At 44.9% G+C, this 13,222-nt stretch overlaps 1 protein-coding gene across 2 annotated transcripts in view; it reads left to right on the plus strand.

Annotated features, from left to right (window-relative positions):
• The first annotated feature begins 3,387 nt into the window (after positions 1 to 3,387).
• The window catches only part of RUNDC3B (RUN domain containing 3B), a 238,260-nt gene continuing 228,425 nt past the window's right edge, over positions 3,388 to 13,222 (plus strand). Inside the window, exon 1 of one of the 2 annotated variants that reach the window (XM_056519126.1) lies at positions 3,388 to 3,806. In XM_056519126.1, coding sequence (XP_056375101.1) covers positions 3,724 to 3,806 — 83 coding nt within the window. In that variant the 5' untranslated portion in view covers positions 3,388 to 3,723. The remainder of the gene's footprint in view (positions 3,807 to 13,222) is intronic. The other variant, XM_056519128.1, reaches the window with a different exon arrangement.

Raw genomic sequence — 13,222 nt, forward strand, 5'->3', positions numbered from 1 at the left:
TATGTCGGGGCCATCGTAGGTCGGGGGGTCACTGTACAAGTACCTAGAAGAATTGACGCTGTTTTGAAGGCAAAGGACGGTAACACCAAATAGTGATTTGATTTAGATTTTTCTTTTGTTCATATGTATTTTGTTAAAAAAAAATATTGCATTTATATGTTACTCACTAGGTCAGGCAGATTCTTTAATGTGTTTTCTATGTGTCTAGCTTCTGTATTTGGCTCACAAATCTCTCCGTTCTGCTGATCACTCTTTCTGACATCCACTGCTCAAGAAGGGACGTGTCTGAGGAAAGCACAAAGCCAGCCCTCACTCACCATGCATTTACTTCCTCCCTGAGTCTGCTGTGCTGTGCTGGGTTTCTTCATCCAATCACTGCAGGCTGCCCTGTAACCCCTCCTCTCTGTTTTTATGCTGCAGTCTGATAGGACAGGAGTGAGCACAGAGGAGTGCTAGTCCCGCCCTCACTTTCTAGACTTTGTCCCTGCCTGTACTCTAGCTGGGACAAAGAAGATACTGCAGCCAGACAGGATTTTGTTCTGGATGGTATGGGGACCCCTAGTGGTCTTTTTTTTTTATAAGCCATGTTTTCCCAAAATAAGAGATAACAATTCTGTATGCAGTATATTAGAAAGGTTAATGTTTTGCCAAAATATACAACATATAAAGTTTTTAATACTGACAGTGCCCATTTAATTGATAAAAAATGAACTATTAACAGTATTTTTGCACCTGTACTTTTTTAGACCTGTCCTGTCCTGCATTAGACAGAGAACACTGTGGGGTGCTACAGAGCAACTAAACACTCGCTGCCAGGTTTCCCTATAAAGTGCAGATGAGGGGGGGGGGGGGGGGGGGAGGAACCTTTGTGATCTGCTTATTGGCAAACGAAGTTGGCATTGTCCAATTGTCTTAAAACAATGAACCCCTTTAGCTGAGTTCACACCCTAACCAACCCCCTTTTGCAAAGGTGGGGATTTTTGTCTAAAATCCCATGAAAGTCTATGGGACTTTCCAAACTTCACCTGATACTCTCTGGCTGCAAAGATTGCCCAGGACTTTTAAACATTCTGTTGACTGTACAGCAGGCAGGTGCAGAGAATAGTTAATGCGGGAGATATGAGGATGGGATATAAGGTCGGAATATGAGGATGGGATATGAGGACGGGATATGAGGACTTAATATAATATCGGGATGTTGTTGGGATACGAGGACTTGACATAAGGTCAGGACATGAAAACGAGATATGAAAAGAAATATAAGGTCAGGATAAGAGGACTGAATATGGGGTAGGAATATGAGGGGGCAAATATATGGATGGGATAGGAAGAGTGGACATGAGGATAGGAAATAGGAATATGAGGTAGGGATATGAGGTCGGGATGGGATATAAGGACAGGATATGAGGTCGGGTTATGAGGACAGGATATGAAGATAGTATATGAGATCAGGATATAAGGTCGGAATATGAGGTTGGGAAATGAGGTCTGGATACGAGGATGGAATATATATGGGCAAGATATCAGGATGGGATATAAGGACAGGATATGAGGATGGGATATAAGGACAGGATATGAGGATGGGATATAAGGACAGGATATGAGGACGGGATATAAGGACAGGATATGAGGATGGGATATAAGGACAGGATATGAGGACTTGATATAAGATCAGGATATGAGAACGAGATATGAAAAGAAATATGAGGGCAGGATATAAGGGCTGAATATGGGGTAGGAATAAGAGGGGGATGGATATATGGATAGGAAGAGTGGACATGAGGATAGGAAATAGGAATATGAGGTCAGAATATGAGGTTGGGATATGAGGTTGGGATACGAGGACGGGATTTAAGGACAGGATATGAGGTCGCGATATGAGGTCAGTATATGAGGATGGGATATGAGGTCAGGATATGAGGACAGGATATGAGGATAGGATATGAGGACAGGATATGAGGATGGGATATGAGGACAGGATATGAGGTCGCGATATGAGGTCGGTATATGAGGATGGGATATGAGGTCAGCATATGAGGTCAGGATATGAGGATGGGATATGAGGACAGGATATGAGGTCGGGATATGAGGTCAGGATATGAGGATAGGATATGAGGACAGGATATGAGGTCAGGATATGAGGACAGGATATGAAGTCGGGATATGAGGTCCGGATATGAGGACAGGATATGAGGTCGGGATATGAGGTCAGGATATGAGGTCGGGATATGAGGATGGGATATGAAGTCAGGATATGAGGTCGGGATATGAGGATGGGATATGAAGTCGGGATATGAGGTCAGGATATGAGGTCAGGATATGAGGACAGGATATGAGGTCGGGATATGAGGTCAGGATTTGAGGACAGGATATGAGGTCGGGATATGAGGTCAGGATATGAGGACAGGATATGAAGTCGGGATATGAGGTCAGGATATGAGGTCGGTATATGAGGATGGGATATGAGGTCAGGATATGAGGTCAGGATATGAGGACAGGATATGAGGTCGGGATATGAGGTCAGGATATGAGGATAGGATATGAGGACAGGATATGAGGTCAGGATATGAGGTCAAGATATGAGGACAGGATATGAGGACAGGATATGAAGTCGGGATATGAGGTCAGGATATGAGGACAGGATATGAGGACAGGATATGAAGTCGGGATATGAGGTCAGGATATGAGGACAGGATATGAGGTAGGGATATGTAGTCAGGATATGAGGTCGGGATATGAAGTCAGGATATGAGGTTGGGATATAAGGATGGGATATGAGGTCGGGATATGAAGTCAGGATATGAGGTCGGGATATGAGGATGGGATATGAGGTCGGGATATGAAGTCAGGATATGAGGTCGGGATATGAGGACGGGATATGAGGACAAGATATAAGGTCAGAATATGACGGAGCGTCTTTTTTGCTATTCCTCTCCAACAAGGTTTAGGTAGGAAGACTGCACAGTCCTCAGCTAGTACTATATACAAGTTCTATAATGGCCAGATATAGTGCTGCTCCTCATGCACACACACAGGGGAGCTTACCCTGAAAAGTCACGTGAAATGACAGGCACTCTCTATGACAATGTATCACAACCAGGATGTCTCGGGGATTGTAGTTTTGCAACAGCTGGAGGCACCCTGGCTTGGAAACACTGCTTTGAGGGCTATGTGCCTGTGCCTGGAGATGCCCTTTAAGTAAACGGCGCAGATGCTGCTTTTCCCTTTGATATAGCAGAGCCGGTCCATTCCCCTCCGCTTGCCGCATGCACTTGCATCGCCTCCATCTCCCAGCATCCCCTCTCCATTGTGTCTTGTCCTGTGCACTCACACAGTCCTGTCAGGAGGCTGGCTGCTCTGCACTTCCGCTTCAGTCACATGAGGAGAAGAAGAAGAAGCTGGATCCAGCTGTATGACTAAGGAGCAGCTGCTGTGCAAGGAGAGGAGCAGTCACTGGGGGGCTAAGCCATTACCACACTGCACCTGCTGTCCTGCAAAGTGTCATATCCTGAGGAGGGTGCCAGGCTGCAGCCCTGTGCCCAGCTGGAGTGCCCTGATGACAGACAAGCCCTGACCCCCTCCCCAGTCCTCTGCTGCACCCCAGCCTGTGTCCAGAGTGACATCAGCAGAGACACCAGAAGAAGAGGAGGGGGGGAGCAGCTCATCAGTCAGGACCATAATATTCCTATAGAGGAGACAAAAGGCTGGCAGTCCAGTGTGGAGATGGCTTCCCTCAGCTTGTCCAGGAAGAAGAATGCCTCCAGGAATGCAGCGGTGGAGAGGAAGAACCTGATCACAGTCTGCAGGTAACACTAAACACTCAATGTGGGGTGATGCCAGAGGGGGCAGGAGAGTGATTGAGTCCATGAGGAGGCTGCAGACTGATTAGGTGCACCGCTTGTTTACATTGTATCATGTAGCAGGGATGTATTTGTAACACTTTGTGACTGTGTACTGTTAGAACTGCAACTTCTGTGTCAGTGTTTTCCCAATCCGGGTGGCAAAAACTACAACTCCCAGCATCTCTCCCATCTCTTCTTTTCATTTTCTTGAAACTTTACAGGCAGAGTTTTCAAGAGTAATCTGTATGCATCTACAGTGATCCCTCAACTTACAATGGCCTCAACATACAATAGTTTCAACATACAATGGTCTTTTCTGGACCATTGTAAGTTGAAACCAGACTCAACATACAATGCTACAGACAGTCCAGATCTGTGATACCTGTCAATGAACCGACCAATCAGAATGGGCATTTACTGGTAAAACTCCTGTATTACTGAAGCGTATGCACTGACTGGTGTCTGGTAGCGCCCCCTACAGTTTAGGGAGGTATTACATGTTCTGTACTCTTTACCTGTGCCAGGGTTAGCTGCTCTTTTGGACACCAGGTGAGGGCGGCTCCATTTTACTTTTTTAGGACACTGTGTACTGTACAGGACCCTGAAGAAGCTCCTGTCCTCTACATAGACCAGTGCTTCCCAAGCAGGGTGCCCCCAGCTGTTGCAAAACTACAACTCCCAGCATGCCCGGACAGCCTTTGGCTGTCCGGGCATGCTGGGAGTTGTAGTTTTGCCACAGCTGGAGGTACATGATTGCGAAACACTGTTCTATGAAAATGCGCTTTGTGCGGTCTGCAGGGACCAACTCTGACAAACTTAACTCTGCTTCATCTGAGCCTGCTAGATCTAGGCATAGTGCTGAAGTTGGTGCATAGTAAGGCTATGTACTGCACTACATCTGCGGCAGCGACATAACCAGATACAACAATGTATGCAGTACCCTATAAGTGTCCCCTAAGGCTGCATTCACATCTCGTTTTTGCATCTCGTTTTTTTCCCGTATCCGGTTTCAGTGAAAAAAACGTATTGCAAACCGCACGTACAGACATTTAATGGAAAATTGTATGCCAAACGTAGCATCCGGTTGTGTACGTTTTGCATCATTTACGTTTTTTTTCCCCCGTCTCCAAAACCGTAGCCTACTAAGGTTTTATGTCCGGGTAAAAAAACGGATACAACCAGTATACGTTTTTTTTTTTTTTAAATGGTGGTCTATGGGTACCGTACTGAACCGTATGTGCGTGCGGTTCCATCCGGTTTGCACAATACGGTTTTGCAGTTTGCACATGCGCAGTGCACGCCGAAAGTTCTTCCCACAAATAGAACAAGAAGAACTTTAATTAAGGAAAAACATAAAACCATATCCGTCTTTTTTCTTTCTTTCAAAAAACGTATTAAACCGTATTTAACCGGACATCTGTTTTCAAACCGTATACGGTTTAAAACGGTAGAGAGGTCTATACGGTTGTATACGGTTGTATGCGGCTCGGTCCGGTTTTGAGACATACATTTTTTTATTAAAAAAAAACTGATACGGGAACCGTATTGCAAAAACAAGATGTGAATGCAGCCTAAGCTGGCGCAGGGATGTGCACAGACATTTTGGGGGGCAGGGGCTGAACTAAAAAATAAAAAAATAAAAAAGGGCACTTCTTATAATAAATTATATAAATGCCCACATAATGATGCCAGACTGCCCAGGACACTTATAGGGGGAACATCAATAGGACAGGGGCTGAAGCCCCCTTTCTAGTCAACCTGTGCACGTCCCTGGGTGGGCGTGTAGGTAGTCTATAATATAGCAATGATCATGTGATCAATAGGAATTTTTTTTTTTACCTTATATTTTTCACTGTTAGGATTTAGGGTAGGTTCATTTAACATCAGTGCCCCCATAAGCCGTAAATGACATACAGTCATGGCCGTAAATGTTGGCACCCCTGAAATTTTTCAAGAAAATTAAGTATTTCTCACAGAAAAGGATTGCAGTAACACATGTTTTGCTATACACATGTTTATTCCCTTTGTGTGTATTGGAACTAAACCAGAAAAGGGAGGAAAAAAACAAATTGGACATAATGTCACCAAACTCCAAAAATGGGCTGGACAAAATTATTGTCACCCTTACCTTAATATTTGGTTGCTCACCCTTTGGAAAAAAAATGACTGAAATCAGTCGCTTCCTATAACCATTAATAAGCTTCTTACACCTCTCAGCCGGAATGTTGGACCACTCTTCCGTTACAAACTGCTCCAGGTCTCTCTTATTGGAAGGCGCCTTTTCCCAACAGCAATCTTAAAGGGGTATTCTGGGGAAAAACATTTGGGATAAGATGTCTGATCGCGGGTGGCCCGCTGCTGGGACCCCCCCCCCCCCCCCCACGATCTCCCTGCAGCACCCGCATTCTATGCGGGAGCTGCATCTTCAGTTTCGGAAACCTCCGGGTTTCCGGGACTGGGGACGTGACATCACGCCACGCCCCTTCCATTTATGTCTATGGGAGGGGGCGTGGCCATCACGAATGCGGGTGCTGCAGGGAGATCGCGGGGGTTCCAGCAGCCGACCCCCCGGGATCAGACATCTTATCCCCTATCTTTTGGATAGGGGATAAAATGTTTTTCCCTGGAATACCCCTTTAAGATCTCTCCACAGGTGATCAATGGGATTTAGATCTGGACTCATTGCTGCCACTTCAGAACTCTCCAGAGCTTTGTTGCCATCCATTTCTGGGGGCTTTATAGATAATGTATTAACCCCTGACAGGAGCTAGGAGAAATGTGCATGTCAGGTGATCTGTATGGACTCATAATTTAAGTCTAGAGCAGTGTTTCCCAACCAGTGTGCTTTCGGCTATTGCAAAAATGCAACTCCCAGCATGCCCGGACAGCCGTTGGCTGTCCGGGCATGCTGGGAGTTGTAGTTTTGCAACAGCCGGAGGCACACTGTTTGGAAAACACTGGTCGATGTGTACAATGGCCTCTTGACTCTCTGTTGACTCTGGATGCCAGAAGAGAGAAAAGTTGGGCAAGTGCCCCCCAACAGAACACATGTGCAACTGTATGCAGATGGGGAATAAATGCTGGGAGTTGTAGTCTTGCAACAGCTGGAGGCACCCTGGTTAGAAAACACTGGTCTATAGGGTCCAACAGAACTCATAGACACAAAGCAAGTAGAGGAGTATGCGGCATAGCTTCTCTCTTGGCTCCTTCTTGTCACTGGTCAGAGTGGGAACAGAGTGTAAATCAAAGGGTCCCCTTTGATTTATTGTGTGAATAACAACATAACAAATTGTTATATATATAAAAAAAATTATCAGAATTGTTATAAAATAAATGGCATTAAAGTATCCCTTTCATTAGAAAATAATTTTACATGTGGCAGAGACACGTCAAAAGTTTTGATCCATCGGGGGTCTGTGTTCAGACCCCGGTTGATCTCAAAAACAAGCTGGGAGAAGCGCACGGTTATACGCTTCACTCCCTAGCTTATTGCATGAGACGAGCTCCATAGACTTATAGACTGGGCAAAGATTCAGAGATTGCAACAATCATATCTGCACATTTCCTCTGGCTTGTTTCAGAGATTGATTGGGGTCTGAAAAGTCAAAACTAATCTGACCCCGACCAATCTAATCTGTCTCTGCGATGTGTCAAAAGTGTGTTTTTTTCTGATAGCTGGAAGACTTAGCCTAATGAAATTTTGACATGTTGCACAGACATGGTAAAAGTTGTGATCAGTCGCTCTCTTGGTGCTGAGATTGCCTCTAATTGTTAGTTACAGCCAGATGAAGCACGCTGCAGGGCACTTCGCTCCCCAGCTCGGCACTTAAAGGGGTATTCCAGTGAAAGCTATTTTTTTCATATCAACTGGCTCCAGAAAATAAAACAGATTTGTAAATTGCTTCTATAAAAAAATCCGAATCCTTCCAGTACTTATCAGCTGCTGCATGCTCCACAGGAAGTTCTTTTCTTTTTAAATTTCCTTTCTGTCTGACCACAGTGCTCTCTGCTGACATCATGACCACAGTGCTCCCTGCTGACACTTCTGTCCATGTCAGGAACTGCCCAGAGTAGGAGCAAACCCCCAGAGCAAACCTCTCCTGCTCTGGACAGTTCCTGACATGGACAGAGGTGTCAGCAGAGAGAACTGTTGTCAGACAGAAAAAAAACTAATCAACTTCAGCAGCTGATAAGTACTGGTAGGATTAAGATTTATTAACAGAAGTAATTTACAAATCTGTTTAACTGTCTGGAGCCAGTTGATAAAAAAAAAAAAAAATGTTTTCCACCAGAGTACCCCTTTAAGGATCGTACCCAGAGAGTGGTGGTTAATGATTCGTGCTCTGATTGGTCCCCAGTTATTCGTGGTTGTTTTTCAGTGAAATACCCCTTTAATGCCGGAGCTGGACTTCATAATATGATTTTAGCACTGAGACCTCAACTAAGTGTTGGCATGTCTGACGTTTATCTGAAAGACTGTAATGCTTTGGAGGCAACCTGATGCTTTGGAGGCAAGATTCATGCTGCCCAATTAATGGGAAAGGAACAGACTCCCATATTACTTTATGCTGCATCATTTGTGAAAAATCATATTAAAAAAACTGACTTTGTAAGTAGCTTTAAATGGTTACTCTGCCCATAGATATCTTATCACTTAATCAAAGGGGATAAGATGTCTGATCACGGGGGTACGGCTGCCTGGACCCCCCGAGATCTTTGTGCAGACACCCAGCATTCTAAACATTTTGTTCATAATGTTGGATTCTGGCGGCCGTGGTCGTAATGTCACGCCACACCTCCTCGTGACGTCACGCCACGGTCACCCGAATCCAGCATTCTGAACATAATCTTTAGAACGCCGGGTGTCTGCACAAAGATCGCAGGGGTCCCAGCTTCCAGGGGTCCCAGCTTACGCACCTGTATATTCCTATTGGTGAGTGCCATCTACTCATTCTTTATGCAAGTGGATAATGTTCAGAACGCCGGGTGTCTGCACAGAGATCGCGGGGGGTCCCAGCGGCCGGGCCCCCACGATCAGTCGTCTTATCCCCTATCCTTTGGATAAGGGATAAGATGTCTAGGTTCAGAGTACCCCTTTAAGGCCCTTTTAAGTCTCAGCGAATCACAGTCCATCTCACACTAAAGTGCTCTGGGCTGTGTGCAGCAGAGTGAGGGAGGAAGTTCTCCCCCGTATGGCTTCAGATGATGTCACGCCTACTGGGGAACGCCCCTTCCCAGTCTGTGAATCTGACTGAGACTGAGCAGAAAATACAGAGCAATATCAAGGTAGAAACTAAAAAATTATAAAAAATAAAGGCACGGAGTGGTTTAGCATGATGGGGGCAGTGAACTGGGAGCATCAAAACATTTAGCAAGATCATGATAGGTACTCTTTAAGCTTCAATAGCTGAAACTGGAAAAATCATAGAAAAAAATGCCCACAGTGTGCCCTTGTATAGAAGAAACACCCTGCGCATGCACATCATATTGCGGCGCAGACACAGTGATCTGTCTCTGGTAACACTCACTATGGATGTGCCACCAGAAAGTAATTGTTGAGACAGATCCAAACCTGGCCCTCTGGTGGCGCATGCGCGGTGAACATTACCAGTAAGGCCGCGGCTTCGATAGCTCACCATACCTGCATTGCAATGGTATGTGGCGATGCACGCGCAGGGGATGTAAGCCAGAGATCTTGTGGCCATACGGCTTTGACAGCTCACCGTGCCTGCATCGCAATGTGACGCAATGGCGCATGCGCAGGTGGTGTAAACCAGAGACATTGTGGCCCTGCAGTTTTACAGCTCACTGTGCCTGCATGGCAATGGTGCATGCGCAGGGGGTGTAAACCTGAGACAATGTGGCCCTACAGTTTTACAGCTCACCGTGCCTGCATGGCAGTGTGACGCAATGGCGCATGCGCAGGTGGTGTAAACCAGAAACAGTGTGGCCCTGCACTTTTACAGGTCACTGTGCCTGCATGGCAATGTGACGCAATGGCGCATGCGCAGGTGGTGTAAACCAGAGACAATGTGGCCCTACATCTTTACAGCTCACCGTGCCTGCATGGCAGTGTGACGCAATGGCGCATGCGCAGGTGGTGTAAACCAGAAACATTGTGGCCCTGCAGTTTTACAGCTCACTGTGCCTGCATGTAATCAAGACATGTTGCAGCCCTAGGGCACAGCATACCCTAGGCCACGCCTCTGTGACACTTGAGGCGCCCATTAAACTGCATTTTGTAGTGAAATAAAGACAGTTGTAACAAAGGTATGACATGATCTATTGGAATGTTTCCCAACAAGTGCGCCTCCAGCTGTTGCAAAACCACAACTCCCAGCATGCCCGGACAGCCGAAGGCTGTCCGAGCATGCTGGGAGTTGTGGTTTTGCAACAGCTGGAGGCACACTGGTTTAAAAAAGTCCAATCTATTGAATAATGCTGCCACTTTATTAGTAAATTTGCACGTGACAGGTGTGGGTACAGTTACCTTAGACATAATAAAAATGATTCTTTATTTATATAGCGCACACAGATTCCGCAGCGCTGTACACTCACATTTTTACAAATACAATAGAATATTCCCTATTTATTTGTGGTGTTTTTTCCTATGGTTTGTTATCCTCTTGTTATGTTGCTCATAAATAGGTTTCCATATTCCATTGCTTCCCCATCACTGTCTGGTGAGATAATTCTAGATGACTGATGAACAATGGGCGCAGAATCCCAGGTGGCACCGCACCATTATATTTAGGGAGATGGGGCTGAGCGGTAACACAAGTGCATTTAAGGTACCTTGGCAGCGCCAGTCACTCCTTCACAAGCTGTAACAAATAAACCTTCACCTCACATGCCAGGTACAGGCGCTCAGCATGGAAGCTGTTACTCTGCCAGAACATTTTAATATACTGATGTAGCAGAGCAGAGGTTGTCACTCAGCTGGTTACGTAATTTAAAGGGGAACTCCGGTGGAAAACTTATTATTATTTTTTTTTTTAAATGAACTGGTGCCAGAAAGTTAAACAGATTTGTAAAGGACTTCTATTAAAAAATCTTAATCCTTTCAGTACATTTTTTGCAGCTGTATGCTACAGAGGAAAATCTTTATTTAAAAAAAAAATAATTTTGTGTTGTCTACAGTGCTCTCTGCTGACACCTGATGCCCGTATCAGGAACTGTCCAGAGCAGGAGAAAATCCCCATAGCAAACCTATGCTGCTCTGGACAGTTCCTGACATGGACAGAGGGGTCAGCAGAGAGCACTGTGGACAACACAAAAAAGAAATTCAAAAAGTAAAGATTTTCCTCTGTAGCAAACAGCTGCTAAAATGTACTGAAAGGATTAAGATTTTTTAATAGAAGTCCTTTACAAATCTGTTTAACTTTCTGGCACCAGTTCATAAAAAAAAAAAAAAATATATAAGTTTTCCACCGGAGTTCCCCTTTAAATTACGTAACCAGCTGAGTGACAACCTCTGCTCTGCTACATCAGTATATTAAAATGCTCTGTGTAGGACGCAGATGCAGATCAGATGCAGGAGGCTTTCTGCTGTATGTGTGTGAGCCGCGCATATAGCAGAAAGCAGCGCTGTCTGCCTGAAGATTCGGGACAAGTGTCCTGGATCCCCAGTAGCAGCTGAAGCTGCGGGCCCTTTAAAGGGGTACTCCGGTGGAAAACATTTTTTTTTTTTTAAATCAACTGGTGCCAGAAATTAAACAGATTTGTAAATTACTTCTATTAAAAAAAAATCTTAATCCTTCCACTACTTATTAGCTACTGAATACTACAGAGGAAATTCTTTTCTTTTTGGAACACAGAGTTCTCCGCTGACATCACGAGCACAGTGCTCTCTGCTGACATCTCTGTCCATTGTAGGAACTGTCCAGAGCAGCATATGTTTTCTATGGGGATTTTCTCCTACTCTGGACAGTTCTTAAAATGGACAGAGGTGTCAGCAGAGAGCACTGTGGTCATGATGTCAGCAGAGAGCTCTGCGTTCCAAAAAGAAAAGAATCTCCTCTGTAGTATTCAGCAGCTAATAAGTACTGGAAGGATTAAGATTATTTTTAATAGAAGTAATTTACAATTCTGTTTAACTTTCTGGCACCAGTTGATTTAAATTAAAAAAAAAAAGTTTTCCACCGGAGTACCCCTTTAACTGGCCGGGCCATTGGACCACCTGTCTGTCCACCCTTGCTGGAGACGGATAGAGGAGCGGTGTCTTGGTTCCTAAGACCATCGGAAATATGTGGCGACCCCTGGGGGAAAGGGTTGTCCGACCCCCAAAGGGGTCGCAACCCGCAGGCTGACTATATGAAGGGCAAAAGGCCAACCCAATTTCCGGGGCCATTTTTCAGGTTATCACGGCCAGAGTATATTTTAGCGATCTGAAACCGGTCTGTGTGTAGCCATATTTTTTGCACAAACGTTTTGTAAATCAGTGGTCTCCAAACTGAGGACCTCCAGATGTTGACAAACTACGACTCCCAGCGTGCCCGGACAGCCGTTGGCTGTCCGGGCACGCTGAGAGTCGTAGTTTGGCAACATCTGGAGGCCTGCAGTTTGGAGACCACTGCTGTAAATGATATTTGTAGCAATTACATTATAAGCAATTCTCTCTAACGTTATTACTGGAACCGTTCTCTTTACAGGCAGGAACTCCTCCAATAATAACTGCGCAGATTCCAATCATTACAGTGTATTAAGGAATGACTCCGAATATAATTCCCTGATATAATGGAGAAGGTGGCTCCATACCAGAGCTTTACTATTATTATCATTGCCGTTACCATTATATCTTATAGGCATAAATGTTTTGTTCGCCGATGTGATACTGTATTTCCTTGTTTGCAGTAATACAATATAACCGTAAATTAAATGGCTCATATGTGACATGAAAAGTTTATATGAAGAGTTTTATGTCCTTCTGATATGGTTTTTGCTTCATCTCTTTACTTTTTTTGTTTGTATGCAAAGGCTAAAAATAGGGACGCACTAATAAAGTCCCATACAAGTCTATGGGAAATATATGTTACTGCATAACTTCCAAACGGCTGGAAATATTTCCATAATACTTGGTCACTTAGAATATAGGATAGTTAATTTAACCCTTAACTACCCCCATTTGTGTGGGTCAGGGCTTTTGTTTAAAGTCCCACGCAAATCAATGGGAAATGTATGTTCCCACATAACTTCCGTACAGCTGGAGATATTTCAATACCTGGTACACATATTACGGGTCGGGATATGAGGACAGGATAGGAGGTCGGGATAGGAGGTCTGGATAGGAGGTCGGGATAGGAGGTCGGGATAGGAGGACGGGATATGAGGTCGGGATAGGAGGAAGGGGTAGGAGGTCGGGATAGGAGGACGGGATAGGA

Source organism: Hyla sarda, chromosome 5 (assembly GCF_029499605.1).
Source record: "Hyla sarda isolate aHylSar1 chromosome 5, aHylSar1.hap1, whole genome shotgun sequence".
Taxonomy (NCBI): domain Eukaryota; kingdom Metazoa; phylum Chordata; class Amphibia; order Anura; family Hylidae; genus Hyla; species Hyla sarda.